Genomic DNA, 18,082 nt, shown 5'->3' on the forward strand with positions numbered 1-18,082 from the left:
TGTATCAGCTACATTAAGTTGATGTGAAAACACGGTCCCTTCTGTCTCCATCCTTTAGGGCAGGGGTGTTCCTGGGAAATTATGGGAGTTGAAGTCCACCAGTCTTAAAGCTGCCAGTCCTAAATTGCATTAACAGAGGGATACAATCAAGATGAAGTGAGGTACTAATATCACTCTATAAAGCCTTAGTAGGACCACACCTAGAGTACCGCATCCAGTTTTGGTCACCACACTATAAAAAAGATATTGAGACGCTAGAAAAAGTACAGAGAAGAGCAACCAGGATGATTAGGGGACCGGAGACTAAATCATATGAAGAACGGTTACAGGAACTGGGCCTGGCTAGTCTAGGGAAGAGAAGGACCAGGGGAGACAGGATAGCAGCCTTCCAATATTTGAGGGGCTGCCACAGAGAGGAAGAGGTCAAGCTATTCTCCAAAGCACCCAAAGGCTAGACAAGGAATAATTGGATGGAAACTGAACAAGGAGAGATTTAACCTGGAAACAAGGAGAAACTTTCTGACAGTGAGAACAATCAACCCATGGAACAGAAGTTGCCCTCGGAAGTTGTGGGAGCATCATCACTTGAGACTTTCAAGAAGAGATTGGACTGCCATTTGTCAGAAATGGTGTAGGGTCTCCTGTTTAGGCGGGGGGTTGGTCTAGATGACCTACAAAGATACCTTCCAACTCTGATTAATTGTATCTAGTTGACCCCCTCTTCTTTGTGGCAACCTCTCAGATACTGGAACACTGCTATCATGTAACCCCTAGACCATTTTTTCATCAAACTAGACATACCCAACTCCTGCAGTTGTTCTTCATATATTCTTCATAACTCAATCATCTGTCTCCTTCAGTGGTGGGTTTCAAAGTAGTTTACCACCAGTTCGGTGGATGTGGCTTTGAGCGTGTGTACACACTTAGTGTGCGCGTGCCAAACGCACACTTTGCGCAGGCGCAGAGGCTTTCCGACTCACCCCCTGCAATCCTGCACTCTCCCTGTGTCTTCATCAGCTGGCGTGTGACAATCTGCTGTGCCACACAAAGCAGCTGTGCTTCAAAAGCTGGAAACAAAGGTCAGTGTGGGAGCCTGGGCAGGCGGGCCCAACAGCAGATCATCGGAGCGAAACGGTTCACTCCCAGGTGATCTTTGGAGCTACCAGTTTGGCTGAATCAGGCCGAACCGGTAGAATTCCACCACTGCTCTCCTTCCTCTGAGCTATGGTTTTCTCTATTAGTTGTTTTTGAGATGATCAGGGTCTCCAGCACAGGTGGGTCTTCAGCAGGTTCTGTCCAGGTCTGGAGAGCCGGCAGTGGAAATTTTGAGTAGTTTGGAGAACCAGCAAATCCCACCTCTGACTGGCCCTGCCCCCATCTCTTCTCTGCCTCCCATTGAGTCCCAGCTGATTTCTTTGGTTGCTCTGCACAGGAGAACGGAGCTGGAAAGCAGGTTAGTGCGGTGGGGAGGGAATGGGATTTTGCAGTAACTTTCCAATGGAGTGGGATGGAAATGGAGTTTTTGCAGTATATCCTTCCCCTGCCATGACCACCAAGCCACGCTCAGCAAGCCACACCCACAGAACCTGTAGTAAAAATGTTTGAATCCCACCACTGGTCTCCAGGAATTATCTTGTAGACCTGATGGGTAGGGGGTCTCCTCTCCAAGCCCAGACAGCTGACTTCTAGGTTGGGAGAGGTGGTGGATAAACAGAGTGCCATTTCTGACAGATAGCTAAATCTGTGGGTCTGTTCATCTGTCAGAATATAGCTCATTACCACAACTCATTGAGTAAATGCCCTTCCTGAAGACATGATCCTCCAGCTGTAAGCCAGAATAGAGACCACGGGGAGATCAAAACTATACCATTTTATATCCCTCTCTGGGTAACAGTAGAAGAAGGGAACAGTAACTAAGCTGGAAAGAAGTGCCCTAAAATTGCCATCTAACACAGTGCTTCTCAACCTTGGCAACTTTAAGATGGGTGAACTTCAATTCCCAGAATTCCCCAGCCAGCGTGGAACTCTGGGAATTGAAGTCCACCTATCTTAAAGTTGGATTGGGGTTGAGAAACTATGATCTAACCCAAGGGTTTTCAAACTTGGCAAGTTTGAAGACTTGTGGACTTCAACACCCAGAATTCCCGAGCTAACATGACTGGAGGAGGAATTCTGGGAGTTGAAGTCCACCCATCTTAAAGTTGGATTGTGGTTGAGAAACTATGATCTAACCCAAGGATTTTCAAATTTGGCAAGTTTAAAACTTGTGGAGTTTAACTCCCAGAATTTCTGAGCTAACATGACTGGAGGAGGAATTCTGGGAGTTGAAGTCCACAAGTCACAGCTGTCAAGTTTGAAGGCCCCTGATCTAACCTACTCCTTGCATCAATGAAAAGGCAGAAGGATGAACACGTGTAAAATGCCTTGGGTGAGCAGATTTGAAGGTCAAGGGTCAGGTCAAATTATCTTGGGAGTTTTCAGCAACAGGGATCCAAATCTGTCAATCAGGATTTGGGTCTTGGTTTTTGTTTTTTTGTTTTTTTGTAAAATGGGACTGTCTTTACATAAGACTATTCAAAGCTGAGTTTTCTATCCCATCACAAGAAGAATCATATGAAAGTCTTTTTCACACGCGTCATTAGAACACATCAGCAGTGATGGCCAAAATAGAGACTGATTTCTTGTAGGAGCTGGTTAACATAACACACTAAGCCATAATATGTTGGCTTGGGTCTTAGCTTATTGTGTAAAGTTTGGAAACGCAGCTTGTGGCAGTGCTAGTAGATTGTATAAAGCCACAATGAACAGATGATGCAATAAACAAGGGATAGGCAAACCATAGTTTAGTGCAAAGTGTGAACCAATTCATTACTTGTGTTTAGCCAATACATTTCAATAAAGACATGGTAGATACATTAAGGCAAATATAGGGGGTCTTACAATTGTTTTGTCAACTCATAAAACATTCCTATGCCTGTTTTAGTAGTTGCCATAAGGAAGGCGGGGAGGAAGGAAATCTGAAAGAGCAGTTTGAAAGCTAAAGTACATTCCAACTCTTATCTTTAAAAGATTGTAACCAAAATACCAGAGTTTTTGCCTGCGAATGTATTTAATTGGAGAATGTGATTGATGACACTCAGCCTGTGAATGTGCTCAATTGGAGAAGCTGATTTATGAGACACCCAGAGGGGAGGGGGAAAACAGGTTCATAGATGACTGTAAATTATGTGTGCCAGAGTTGGCTTCATACAGGGCAGTGCCAGTATGTCGTCTCATAATAAATCCTTTGAAGTTTTTGAAGTTTGGCTCGAGAATCATGATTGAATTAGAGCAATTGCTGGAATCCTGACATGTTTGTTTAATGACTGTTCGGAGTTACAACGGCACTGGAAAAAAAGTGACTTATGACTGTTTTTCCACCACTATGACCATGGTCACGTGATCAAAATTTGGACTTTTGGCAACTGGTTCATATTTATGTTGGTTGCAGCATCCCAAAGGCATGTCATCATTTTTTGATGAGCAAAGATAATGGGGAAGCCAGATTCACTTAACAACTGCAGTGATTCACTTAACAACTGTGGCAAGAAAGGTCGTAAAATGGGGTAAAACTCACTTAACAAATGTCTCAGCAACATACATTTTGGGCTCAATTGTGGTTGTAAGTCAAGGACTACCTGTATGCTAAGCTGGAGTTAAGTTTGTGACCTTCCCAGCCAACTTGGGACAAGCAAAATTAATGGGGGCAAGACCGATTTGCTTAACACACAATTTACTTCTAACCACAGTGATTCACACAACAACTGTGGCAAAGTAGGTTGTGAAATCAGCTGCAATTCACTTAACAACCAGCTTGCTTGGCACCAGAAACTCTGGTTCCAAAGGTGGTCATCACTTGAGGACTAGCTATATTAATTCTCCTAGCTTCTGTTACACACGCCCCCAAAATGGATTAAAATTCTATCAAGGGTGCAGCCATTAAAAACTTAATGGCTTTCTTTCCAAACATCCAAATTCTGCTTCCTGTCCCCTTTTTGAAATCAGCCAGCCCGAAACCTCAAAAAAGGGCCGATGGAAACACCAATAAATCAATGTTGCTTTGCTCTTCTGATTTGCCAATCCAAAACGTTGCAACGTAAACCACCTCCGTACAAAAAAAAAATGAAGAGAGACATGATAGGACAGGAGTCTCCAACCTTGGCAACTTTAAGACTTGTGGACTTCAACTCCCAGAATTCCTCAGCCAGCTTTGCTTTAAGACTTGTAGACTTCAACTCCCAGAAGCTTTGCTGGCTGAGGAATTCTGGGAGTTGAAGTCCACAACTCTTAAAGTTGCCAAGTTTAGAGACCTCCTGTGACAGGAGATTTTGTGATCCTATGTACAAGTGAAGGGGGAGGCATTGCACTTAATTTCTTAATACATCCATTTGATAGACAACATTAACTTTTCTTTAATATAAATCTCTGCAGATAGGTGTGAGGGAGGGGGGAGGAGATCTGGAATACCGAGCTCCTCATATATACAGTTTAATTGGTTCAGGTCAACATCACAGTTGGTTCTTCCTTTGCAACCTGACGTAACAGCCCCGAGTCCTCTCTCTGGTCCTCTCCAGTAGAAGTGTGTCACTTTATAAATACGCTTGATCTCCAGCTTTAGGTTCTTTGCCAAGCTTCTCGTTTTGTTCTGGTGTTGGTAAGAAACAAATATCCTCCAGAAGGAAAAATATTTTGGCATCCTGGAGGCAATAAGTCTTTGGCAAACAGCATGGGAAATGCTTGGTCTGGCAGACACCGTTCCGGATCCTTTGAAGAAAGCCACAGTAGCACAGAAACTTCCAATCTTCTTTCCAGGCTGAGCGGGATCGAGCTAGGCAAGCTCTTCGGGCTTTGCTGCCACCTTCCGCCAGATCTCATTGTGGCCAAGGCAGGACGTTGTGGAAAAATAATTTCCAGTTGCTAAAGGCACAGAGAACGGGGTGGAGTATCACCAGGCTTGTAACGGACACTGGGAGGAAAAGAAAAAGAAGGTTAAGAATGTGAGGAAGGGTCTTAGATCGGGCCAGAATCTAATCCAACGAATCAGATAACAGATAACAGATAATCAGAGTTGGAAGGGACCTTATAGTTCATCTAGTCCAACCCCCTGCCCAAGCAGGAGACCCTACACCATTTCTGACAAATGGTAGTCCAATCTGTTCTTGAAAGTTTCAAGTGATGAAGCTCCCACAACTTCCGAGGGCAACTTCTGTTCTGTTGGTTGATTGTTCTCCCTGTCAGAAAGTTTCTCCTTATTTCCAGGTTAAATCTCTCCTTGTTCAGTTTCCATCCATTATTCCTTGTCTGGCCTTCAGGTGCTTTAGAAAATAGCTTGAATCATGGAGAGAAGCAGCCTAGAATTAAGGAGAGACTTCCTAATGGTGAGGACAATTAACCAGTGGGACCGCTGGCCACCAGAAGTTGTGGGAGCACCACAGCGGTGGGATTCAAATTGTTTAACCACCAATTCGGTGGGCATGGCTTGGTGGGCGTGCTTTGCCTAATGCTGGTGCGCAGCTTTCCCCACACCAGCTGAGACCTGCAGCGCCAATCAGCTGAGAGGATAAAGAAGAGAAAACTGCAGGGGTGGGTGGGAGGGCCGATCCTGCACTTTTCTCTTCCTTTTCCTCTCAGCCGATTGTCGGCTTTTTTTTTACTACCGGTTCGAGTGAACCGGTCCAAACCGGTAGCATACCACCACTGGAGCTCTAACACTGGAGGTTTTTAAGAAGAGACTGAACAGCCACTTGTCTGAAATGGTATATAAAATCTCCCTATTTGAGCAGGGGATGGACTAGAAGACCTTCCAGGTCCCTTCCAGCTCTATTCTGATTGATTCTGAATGATTGATTTGAAGATGGACAGACTAATGCCTGTAACTCATTAAACATTCTCTGAATTGACCCGGTTCTTATTCTTTTGAGCCAAGAAACAACATTGAAATATAAGATCAAACATAATACAGATCGTCCTCAACTTATAACCATAATTAAGTTCCACTGCTAAGCGAGACAGTTATCAAGTGAACTTTGACCCATTATATGATGGCTGTTAAGCAAAACACTGCATTTGTTAAGTGAATCATGTGGTTCTTAAACGAATTAAGCTCCCCCGTCCCAGAAGGTTGTAAACAGTGATCATGTGACCCTGGGATACTGCAACCCTTGTGCAAATAGTCCTTTGATTTACGAGCATAAGTGAGACCAACGTTAAGCAAGACAGTTGTTAAATGATTTTTGTCCCGTTTTACGATCTTTCTTGCCACAGTTGTTAAGTGAATTTTGCAATTATTAAGTTAGCAACCCAGTTGCTAAGTGGATCAGGCTTCCCAGTTGGCTTTGCTTGTCAGGAGTTTGCAAAAGGGTGCTGGGACGTTACAACCGTTATAAATACAGAGCCAGTGGCCAAGGTCTGAGTTTTGATCCCATAGCCATGGGGATGCTGCAATGGTCCTCGGTGTGAAAAACGATCATCGTGTCACTTTTTCCCGATGCTTTTGTAACTTCCAACGGTCACTAAACGAACGGCTGTAAGTCAAAGACTGTCTGCAATAGAAGAAGAATTTGCTTCTTCTTCCCTCTTCCTCTTTCGGTTCCATGTTGTGTTGTTGTGTTTTTTGTTTTGTTTTTTAAGCTTGTAAACTCTGCGTGCCGAGATTTAGCTCTGAGCTTACAGGAAGTCTATCAAGGGAACATCAAAGCAGAAATGCCCAAATGTTGACCGACGTCAAGATGACAGCTGGCAACCTTTTTCTTTTAAAGCTAGGAAGCTGAATTTTCTTCCCTGCTTCTCAGGATCACCAGCAAAGGCCCAACAAGTCGTGTCTTGCTAAGGTTTTGATGAAGGAAATGGCTTCCTGAATCCAGGCAGGCTTGTTTGAACAAGCCAGCATCAAAGTTAATGGGCGGGTCCGGAGAGAATCATCTATCAAGGGCAAAGTTAGGGTTGAGTGCATGCTAGATGAATCAGCAAGGCCTTCTAAGGAAATTGTCTCCTCCTGGAGACTGGATCCGCGTGATTGCCTGACTGATGGAGATAGGCGGGTTAGAGGTTCCTACTGCTCCACATTTTGGGTGGAAATATTGGATACTAGCTCTATACCTGTGCTTCGCTATGAAACTATGTGATCGGGCTTAGTTTTGGGGGAGGAAAATAAGGGGGGGGGGGAATTGTGCTGCTGCCTACCAGCATCCATCGATATTTATCTGGCTAGCGCCCTGTCAGCGTGTGAGAGAGTTGAGGGTTGTTTAAAAATCGAAACATGGAAACTGAAACAGTATTTGCTGTGTGAGCAAGAAGGAGACAGCAAGGAGCCTGGACGTGACTTAGCTGAACTGTTCTGTACTAAAGCTGCTTGGTGCTGTGAAATGAAAACTGAATCTCCTCTGCTTGTGTTTTGCATTTGGAACAGGTTTCTTTTCAGGTGGGGGAACTTCATCGATGGAAGCTTTCGAGAAGAGACTGGACTGTCATCTTTCAACAATGGTGTAGGGACTGCTTGGTGAGGGTCCCTTCCAACTCTATTCATCTGTTAATCAGATTCAAGACTGGTGCCTAAAACCACTACTCCGAATGGGTATTTTTAAAAAATCTCTCTTCACATCTGCATTTTGTGGGGTCCTTGGGCTCTCTGAGCTTGGTGGTTTTCTTGCAGACGTTTCATTGCCAAACTAGGTAATACCATCAGAGCTAAAGGACCCTCTTAGTTCAACCCTGAACTACAAATATTCTCTTTTATATATATATATATATCCATGTCCAAAAAAAACCTCCAGTGGGAATTGGGAAGCCTTGGGAAGAGATTTTGGCTCTTGAACATACAGAATGTGTTCAATTTTTCTTCTCAAGTCACATTTCTACACTCCCAACTCCTGGAAGAGACAGGATATCCAGATAACCAAAATTAGCCAGGATAGAGAAAATTTTTTGCAAAGAAAATTCTGAGGAGCATTGGCCACAGTGTTGAAACTGATCCTCTACTTGTGTGTTGTTGTTGTTGTTAATGTGTGTGTTGCTTCCTTCGGCAAGGAAGAAACACTGGAAGTTTTAAAAAAAGAGATTGGAAAATCATTTGTCTGTATATAGCAGTGTTGGCGAACCGGAAGTGCAGCTCCCCGGTGTGTGTGTGCGGGGGAGCTCTGGAAACCAAAAGAACAGCGCCCCAGCTGAGCTTCCTGTTTCTGGCATGTGCATGCGCGCTGGCCACCTGGTCTTCCGGTTTTTGGCATGCATGTGCATGCAAAGACCAGCTGGCCGGCGCGCATACGCACACCAGAAACTAGAAGCTCAGCTTTCTGGCATGCGCATGCGCACTGGGGAGCTGCTCTTCCCATCTCTGGCACTCCCGCACACCAAGACCAGCTGGCCGGCATGCCTCAGGCACACGTGCCGTTGGTTTGCCATCACAGGTCTATAGGGTTTCCTGCCTGAGCAGGGGGTTGAACTAGAAGACCTCCAAGGTCCCTTCCAACTCTGTTATTCTATAACCCAATCAAGGCTCGCAGGGCACTGCTTTATAATATAAATGAATTTAACTAAAAATTAAAAATAAAAATGAGCAGAGGTTCAGTTACACCACTGTGGCCAAAGCTCTTGAGATTTTTTTTTCAGAAACATAGATTGTCTCTGTTGTGGATTAATATATATGTAGTGCTTAATTTATGGCTGTAATTGAGCCTGGCAGTTAGGTTCTTAAGTTGTGATTTTGCTTGTGGGAAGCCAGCTGGGAAGGTCGCAAACCGTGTTCATAGGACCCCGTAACACTGCAAATGTTTTAAATTCACACTGGTTGCCAAGCATCCAAGTTTTGATCATGGGACAATGGTGAGGATGCTGCAATGGTCCCATGTAGGAGGACCAGTAAGTCATGTTTTTCAGTGCCGTTGTAACTTCGATCAGTCACTAAGTGTAACTGGTTGTAAATTGAGGACTATCTGTATACTGTGCCTGGCTGTAATGGCTTTAGAAAATATTGATTTGAAACCTCCTGTCACATGTGCAGAGCATAGTTTTGATGGGTCCACAAAGGCGTCCTGAATTTTTAACCCCTGTCAGGAAGCATCAGGCTTGTACAGACAGTCCTCAATTTACAACCATTCGTTTAGTGACCATTTAAAATTACAACAGCTCTGAAAAAAGTGACATGATCAGTTTTCATACTTACTTGCAGCATCCAAAGGATCAAAATGGAGAAGTTTGGCAACGGACTCACATTTATGATGATGGGAGTGTCCCGGAGTCATGCGATCCCCTCTTGTGACCTTCTGACAAACAAAGTCAACTGGAAAGCCGGATTCACTTTACAACCATGTTGTTAACTTTACAACCGCAGTGATTCACTTAACAACAGTGGCAAGAAAGGTCCTAAAACTCACTTAACAACAGAAACGTTGGTCTCCATACTGCTCATATGTTGAGAACTACTTGCCTCAGAATTCAAATGTGCATTCCAATCGTTGGTGAACACACCCCATTATTATGATTTTTGGCACAAGTTTCTCCAAGGGGGGAAAAAAACCCACATGCCAGCTTATCTGTTGAGAAGTTCAAGGTTTTCTCTTCGAACTATCTAACAATCGATAAGAGGCCACATATTTCCCACAGTCTGCAAAGCTGCCTTTGAAAAATGAAAGAAAGGAAGAAAAGAGACTTTTTTGTCTGCTCTGGGACGATTTTTCATCATAAAAAAAGGAGCGGACAGGTTTACGTAATAGGACTCTTGGGTTTATTTTTCATAGAGACGCTAAAGTATCAAGAAGTGTAAAAACCAGGATGTCTTCATGTGGTGTGTTTTTTTTACTTTGTGTAAAGTTAGCTAATTTCATCTTCTGACCAATTCCTGAGGAAAAAATATAACTGTTTAGGATCAATCCCTCTGAAAGATCCACTTTTTTGGATTCTTTCATTATATTAGATTTATATCCCATTTTTATTTTGTACTGTAAAGACAGCCTACATAATAATGGTGGCTCCTGTTTTCTCTACAACAGTAACCCTGTGAGGTGAATTGGGCTGAAAGAGAGCAACTTGTTCAAAGTCAGCTTTCGGGCCTAAGCTGGAACTAGAACTCACTGTCTCCTGGTTTCTAATCCAGCACCCTCACTACAGCACCTCGCTGGGTTTTTCTGGTTCTTCTCACTTTTAGCTAAAAACAACTTGTGTCTAGTGCAACACCCTGTGTAATTTGCACTCCCTTATTCAGTTGTTGAGATTCTAGAAAGAGTGCAGCGAAGAGCAACAAAGATGGTTAGGAGATTAGAAGCTAAAACATACAAAGAAGGGTTGAAGGAAATGGGTATCTCTAGTCTGGGGAAAAGAAGAACTAAGGGTGACATGATAGCAGTGTTCCAATATTTAAAGGGCTGCCACAAAGTATAATCTATCCTCCAAAGCACCTGAAGACAAGACAAGAAGCAATGGATGGACACTAATCAAGGAGAGACACAATTTAGAACTAAGGAGACAGAACAATTAATCAGTGGAATGACTTGTCTTCAGAAGTTGCGGGTGCTCCATCACTGGAGGTTTTTAAGAAGACACTGGACAATTACTTGTGTGAAATTATAGGGTCTCCTGCTTGAGCAAAGGGTTGGACTAGAAGACCTCCAAGATCCCTTGCAACTCTGTTATTTTGTTATTCATCCACTGACATCCACTGAGTGCCTTAACTCTTGAACTCCACCATACAAATATTCCTTAATATATGGCCATAATGGGGCCTGCCCATTATGGTCCTATGTCGTCACAATCATGAGACAGTCATTTGATCAACCCAAATTCCCCCAGAACCGGTCCTTGCATTTACAAATGTCGCAGCATCCCCACGGTCAGGTGATCAAAATTTGGGTGTTTGGCATTTCTTCGTGTATTATACAACAACCGTTTTGCTTAGCAGCTGAAATTCTGATCCAAATTGTGATCATAAGTTGAGGACGGCTTATATTAATTTTCCCCAATAACATTACATCTGTTTACCTGTTTATTGGAAGACATGTTGGTTAGTGAATTGAGGCTGCTGGTATCCGTGACCACCATCGCTGAAGGGAACCGTGATGTGTGAGAATACTGAGGAGGTTCTTGCTTGTGTGTGTACACTGTGGGGAAAGGCCAACAGTTATTCTTGTGTGTGTGTGTTTTTGTGTGTGAAAAAGAGTGATAAGAGACAAAATCAGAGGGATAAAAAGAATGACAAAGATTTTAGACTACAGCCATAAATTGCTCTCCCGCCAAATATTTTATTCCGAACAGAACCAAGTTGCTATAACCTTCAAGGAATAAATCAGCAGCTTTTGAAAGTCTCGACATATGTAATTAGAATAAAACATAAATGGGACTGTGAAAATTGATTTCCTAATCCAGGATTCTCCAAACTTGTCAACTTTTAAGATTGATGAACTTCAGTTTCTGGAATTCCTCAGCCAGCATGGAAGTTGAAGTTCACAGGTCATAAAGTTGACCAATTTGGCGACCGCTGCCCGTTAAATGCTGGGTGTCCTAAGGAACTTTTCCTTCCTTTTCACTTAGGGATTTCTATCTGGGCAGGGAGTGAACTAGAAGACCTCAAATGTCCCTTACAATTCTATAATTCTGTCATTTTAAGTCCAACCTCAGAGTCCTTCATGGTAGTAAAAGAGCTAAGCTAGAACCAGGCTCAGATCAAGAATAAAACAACTTTTATTAAGGCTAAAGCATAGGCAGGAATTTGATTTAATGAAAAGAAGGACAAGGGGAGACATGATGGCAGTTTTCCAATATCTAGGAGGTTGCCTCAAAGAAGAGAGAGACCACCTATTTTCCAAAGCACCTGAAGGCAGGACAAGAAGCAAAGGATGGAAACTAATCAAGGGGAGAAGCAACCTAGAACTAAGGAGGAATTTCCTGACAATGAGAGCAATTAATCAGTGGAACGACTTGCCTCCAGAAGTTGTAAATGCTCCAACACTGGAAGTTTTTAAGATGAGATTGGATAACTATTTGTCTGAAATGAAATAGGAGTTACCTGTTGGACTAAAAGACCTCCAAGATTCTTTCCCACCCTGTTATTCTGAGGACATCACGTTCTCTCCAACAATCTAGGTTGGTGTCCTTGATATTGCCACACTCCTTTGCAATTAACTTCTGGTGTTGGTTATGCTTAGAAACAGTGATTGTTCTGAAACAGTTTTTTGTAAACTTGGGGGCTAGAAAAGGCTTGGAATCTGGGTCTCCGAGATTCACTACTCTGATCTGGCCTTCATCAGGCCCTTCCTGTACAGATACTTTGAACTACAACTCCCATCCCCACCAGTGGTAGGATTCAATTTTCTTAAAACTACCAGTTCTGTGGGCGTGGCTTGGTGGGCGTGGCAGGGGAAGGATACTATAAAATCTCCAGCCAGAGGTGGCATTTGCAGGTTCTCCGAACTATCTGAAATTTCCGCTATTGGTTCTCCAGAACTGGTCAGAACCTGCTGAATAGAACCTCTGATCCCCATCTCAAAAGAATACAGTTGGCTGTATTCAGAGATACAATCTAGGTTGAAGGAAATTGCTATTTCCTGCCATGTTTATCTCTCCATATTCTTGCCCCACTGCTAGGATTTAACTATGCTGTTTAATTTTACCTACCTAACTCCCTAAGACATCATGTATAACATCGTTCTACATTACTAAAATACTCAATAATACTTTGCCAACTGGAAAATTCTTTGTTTCTCTTGATAAAGAAGGAATTATGAGGAACTAAAAGCATTACAAAATGCTGGTTCCAATAATGGTAGGATGCTCTTAGATTACAAACAGTCTTTTTTCTTACGAATCGATCTGTTTCAAAAAAGCAATTAAACTCAACACTCCCTGTACATGAGAAAAAGGACTATTGATAGAATAATAGAGTGGGAAGGGACCTCGGAGGTCTTCTAGTCCAACCCCCTGCTCAACCCTGTACCATTTCAGACAAATAGTTATCCCATCTCTTTTTGAAAATCTCCAGTGTTGGAGCACCCACAACCTCTGGAGACAAGTACTTGAGAAAAATAGATGGGGTTTGGGTTGCATAGTTGTGGCTACCCTCCTGATTGACACAGAGGCAAACATCTTGCCGTGCTTCTGGCTTCTGTTACTCTTCCTTCTCCCAGCTTCTGGCTTTCTATTTCAGCCAATACCCCCCAAAGAATCTTACTGTGTGAATTCTGCAGCTGTGTCACTGACGCCATGAATGGCTGTTGAGCCATCGGATTGGTCGACTGCTGCATGATTGACTGCTGGTGTGGGCTGTGCAGCTGTTGGGAGAACTGGACCGGTTGTAGGGCTATGCTGTTGATAACGGGGACACTCTGGGCCTGCGAACTGTTTAGGCCTGAAAGACAGAGAGACAAGTAGAAATGTTTCATTATAAAGCTCCAAAGTCTTCAGATTTTATAACACCCTGTAACGCCCACAGTCATTCTATAATTTCTCAACTCAACTCAACATGATTTTCCAGGGCGTTAGTTTATAATTGGACTGTGCTTGTCTATTTGTTCATATCAGATGTGTGTTAAAGGTGTTTGTTAAAAATGTTTGGTTGCTTCTGGCAATCTCGCATGCATTGTTTTTGAACAATGGCATGACACTTTTAACGAGAGCCCTCTTTGAAGTTAGGACAGCACTGAAAAAGTAACTGTCCTCACATTTACAACCGTCGCAGCAACCCCGTGGTCCTGAGATCATGGTTTCTCATCTTCACACAACCGGCTTCTGACAAGCAAAGTCAGTGGGGAAGCCTGTGGGAAGTAGCAACTCACAGTCACATAATCTTTTGCTTAACAACCGTGGGTGATTCGCTTAGCAACTGTGGTGAAAGTAAGGTTGTGAGCCCATTCTAATCACATGACATCTTGCTTAAGGACTGTATGGTTTAGCAATGGAAAGGCTAATCCCAATTGTGGTCACTAATCGAGAACAATCTACCCTACAAATGGCGGGAGAGCCTTGGTGGTACAGTGGTTAGAATGCAGTACCTGCAGGCTATTTCTGCTGACTGCCGGCTGCCAGCAGTTTGGCAGTTGGAATCTCACCGGCTCAAGGATGACTCTCTCTTTCTCTCTCTCTCTGTCTCTCTCTCCCTCTTTCTTTCTTTCGCCTCTTTGGATCTCATCATTGATTCATTTTTTTTAATTTCCCTCTTTTCTCACAGTGCACCAAAATCAATATTTCTCTTAATATTTACTGAGCAAATGGAGATTAGCTCCAATGGAAACCAGTGTCGTTGCTACAATAGGCAGCGACAATTGCAGGAAGAAGAAAGGAAGAGATAGTAAATATTCTGCAAAGTCTTTCAGACAGGATCCTGCCCTTTTGGACTCTGTAAAGCTCCTTGCTTCCTGATGGTGCTATACAAGGAAACAGGTAATCATGAATAATTCTAAGAACAAGAAGACATTTGTCTAACTCATAAAGCACTTACTTTGTGTGATAGCCATGACTCCTGATAAAGGTGTCATAATGAGGTTCTGGGATTGTTGTGGGGTGTGATGGGAAAAGCTGTGGATATTGGTGAGAGTGCTGACCGGGGGGAGCCCACCGCCAGAAACTGTAATCTGTCAAGGAAGAACAAACAAGTCAGAATTCAGAAATGGGCCATCAACAGTGCAATATTATCAACCCACAGTAACAAAGTGCCAAAGCAGAGCCCGTAATGGAGGTTTTGCTGATTTCCTGGCAACGTAAAAACTTATGTAAAAAAAATTATGTTTGTAACTTAGATATCTCGTTGTAATCTTCCTGTTAAGATTTCAGATTTTATATTCTCTCCTTTCTCTTTTACCCCATGTTCCTTTTTACTGATGTGAATATACCATATAACAAATAAATAAACAAACAAATAAATATAAAAATAAAACAATATTACCCATCTTGTGCCCCTCTTGTTAATGCAGAGTAGCAAGGTCCAAACTTTTTTTAATCAGCAAGTATTTGCTTTATTCACCCCATATATTCGGAGCATGCCCATGGTCCTTTAGATCAGTGGTCCTCAACCTTTTTTGTGCCACGGCCTGGTACCAGCATCACAAAATGATCCGTGGCCCAGTACCGGCATCAGCACGCATGACAAGGCAAGGCGAGTTGAGCGACCGGCCAGCCATCCGTCCCCCACTTCTCCCCGCCACCTTCAACTCCTCCTTTGTACCTTTGTCGATGGGCTTCGCTTCGGGACGGCTTCGGGACGGTCACTTGGCTCGCCTTGCCTTGGGCGCTGAAAGAATCCTCGCGCCTTAGTTTCGTTCGAAGCCCCCCCCCTTCGATGAAACTAAGGCGTGAGGATTCCTTCAGGACCCAAACGCCGCTTTCCAACCAGAAAAGCTCACCCGGAAGCACTTTCTTGTCAAACAAGATGGCGGCACCCAGCAAACCGGTGGCCCGGTAGGAAATGTTCCACGGACCGGTACCGGTCCACGGCCCGGTGGTTGGGGACCCCTGCTTTAGATCATACAGACAACTATGCAGTGTCATCTTTGCCCTGTTTACATGTTGACCTCTACTTACAATGGTTCATTTAGTGACTGTTCGAAGTTACAACGGCACTGAAAAAACTGACTTATGGCCGTTTTTCATACTTACGACCATTGCAGCATCCTCATGGTCACATGATCAAAATTCAGATGCTTGGCAACTGGCTCATATTTATGAGGAGTCAATGGGAGAAGCCAACTTCATTTAGCAACCACGAGATTCACTTAATGACCACAGCAAAAAAAAAGCTCCTAAAATTGGGTACGCCATCATTAAGAACTGTTCTGATTAGTGGATGAAGTTCTGGTCCCAATTGTGGTAGTAAATCAAAAGCTACTTGTAGATCAGAGGCTCCAAAATTGGCAAACTTGAGGCTTGTGGACTTCAACTTCCAGAGTTCCCCAGTCAGCATGGTTGTAAGTCAAAGGCTACCTGTAGATCAGGGGCTCCAAACGTGGCCACCTTGAGATTTGTGGATTTCAACTCCCCGAATTCCCCAGGCAGCATGGCTGGCTGAGGAATTCTGGGGGTTGAAGTCCACAAGTCCTATATTTGGAGATCCCTACTGTAGGGATCCAAGGAGGCTATCCAAACACAGCTCGCATTTGGCTTTAATTGAAACCCACCATAACCTCCTCCAACCCCTGAGATACTTTGCTAAGGATGATTCCAAATTCCTTTAATTTCACAACTCCTACAAAGGTTTCACTTGAGAGGAAAAAGACTGTCTTGAAAATATGCCTCGCATTTTATTTCAAGGGGGTGGTAGGAATCTGTCTGGAGGCCCAGTTGACCCTGGCTTCAACAGTCAACAAATGACTTTCTGGATGGAAGACCAGGCTGCCTCAGTCAAGAACTATGCCTCCCCAACCAGGGAGAGAGAGAGAGAGAGAAAAGGAAGGCCATAAAAACCATCCAGTGTGACTTGAATCAGTCAAGCTAGGCCAAGAAAAATAACCCCACCAGACGAATTGCTAAAATATTCTCAGTCTGCTGCCACCGAGGCCTGGCAGAGCCCAAACAACGAGGAGAAAATAAGTACATTACAGGGAGTCCTGGACATACAACCATTCGTTTAGTGATCGTTCGAAGTTATAACGGCACTGAAAAAAAGTGATTTAATGGCCAGTTTTCACACTTATGACTGTTGCAGCATCCCCATGGTCATGTGATCAAAATTAGGGGGCGGGGTGTTTGCGCTGTGCCGAGGTTGTGCGATGTGTCCATTTGTGACCTTCCCAGTCGGCTTCACAACAGGCAAAAGTCAATGGGAGAAGCCAGATTTGCTTTAACGAACACACGATTCACTTAACAAACACAGCAATTCACTTAACAATTGTGGCAAAGAAAGGTCATCAAAGGAGGGCACAACTCACTTAACAACCACCTTGCTTAGGAACGGAAATTTTGGGCTAGGCTGTGGTGGCAAGTCAAGGACTACCTAGTGCAAAGGTAGTTAAAGAAATATATATAGAGAGAGAGAGAGAGAGGGAGAGAGAGAGAGAGAGAGACAGAGAGAGAGAGAGGGAGAGAGAGATATATATTTCAGATGAAGTGATAGAGGTTTGAAATCGAATGTATTTTGCCAAGTGTGTTCACAGGGAAGGCTTTTAGGCATCAGACAGAGCACTGACTGTTTTCATTGTTGATTCTAGCAGTCTGGCACCGTGGCATCTTCCTATTTTGAAAGTACATATTTTGCTCATGCAGAAGACATCAGTCAAGGCTGGGTCTCCATTCAATTTGCCAGCTTGCGAATGGGAAGATCAACAGTGGTGGGGAAACTGTTTTCTAGAGAGGCTGATGTGGCTTGGTGCCTCGTATTTGGTAACGCTATATGAGTGGTCTTTATGTCAGTAGAAGTCTCTTCCTGTCCTCTAATTCTGTGTTTCTCAACCTTCACGACTTGAAGACTTGTGGACTTCAACTCCCAGAATTCTCCAGCCAACTGTGTTGCAGTCCATAGGTCTTCGAGAAACAGTGAACAGGTAGTTCTCAACTTACGACCATAGTTGAGCCCAGAATGTATGTTGCTAAAGTGAGAAATGTGTTAAGTGAGTTTTGCCCCATTTTACAACTTCTCTTGCCACATTTGTTAAGTGAATCCCCGCAGTTGTTAAATTAGTTACACGGCTGTTAAGTGAATCTGGCTTTTCCCATTGACTTGGCTTGTCAGAAGGTTGAAAAAAGATGATTGCATGACCCCGGGGGCACTGCAACAGTCATAAATATGAACCAGTTGCCAAGCACCCGAACTTTGATCACATGACGTTGGGGATGCCGCAATGGTCGTAAGCGTGAAAAATGGTCATAAGTCACTTTTTTTCAGCGAGGTTGTAACTTTAAAAGGAGATTAAACAAATGGTTGTAAGTCGTGGGCGTCTCATACTGATAACCCTACATTCATATCAGCCTCAGAGAAGCTTCTAAGCATTACTGAGGAGAATCTATATACAGTATATAAAAACGAAATCCCACTCACACATCATCATAAAATCTTTACAACCATAAAGCTTACAAACTTGAAATTTGGCACATATGTTCCTCTTGGCTTCTAGGTGCTCACTAAGAAAGG

The 18,082-nt window shown here is 43.5% G+C and overlaps 1 protein-coding gene across 2 annotated transcripts in view; it reads right to left on the bottom strand.

Annotated features, from left to right (window-relative positions):
* Window positions 1-2,828: 2,828 nt before the first annotated feature.
* The window catches only part of HNF1B (HNF1 homeobox B), a 90,605-nt gene continuing 75,351 nt past the window's right edge, over window positions 2,829-18,082 (bottom strand). For both annotated transcript variants that reach the window (XM_026710264.2, XM_026710262.2), the window contains exons 6-9: window positions 14,462-14,594; window positions 13,196-13,372; window positions 11,011-11,129; window positions 2,829-5,005 (exon numbers count right to left, since the gene is read on the bottom strand). In XM_026710264.2, coding sequence (XP_026566049.1) covers window positions 4,985-5,005; window positions 11,011-11,129; window positions 13,196-13,372; window positions 14,462-14,594 — 450 coding nt within the window. In that variant the 3' untranslated portion in view covers window positions 2,829-4,984. The remainder of the gene's footprint in view (window positions 5,006-11,010; window positions 11,130-13,195; window positions 13,373-14,461; window positions 14,595-18,082) is intronic.

This window comes from Pseudonaja textilis, chromosome 1, assembly GCF_049901715.1.
Source record: "Pseudonaja textilis isolate UNSWEBS1 chromosome 1, rPseTex1.2, whole genome shotgun sequence".
Lineage (NCBI taxonomy): Eukaryota > Metazoa > Chordata > Lepidosauria > Squamata > Elapidae > Pseudonaja > Pseudonaja textilis.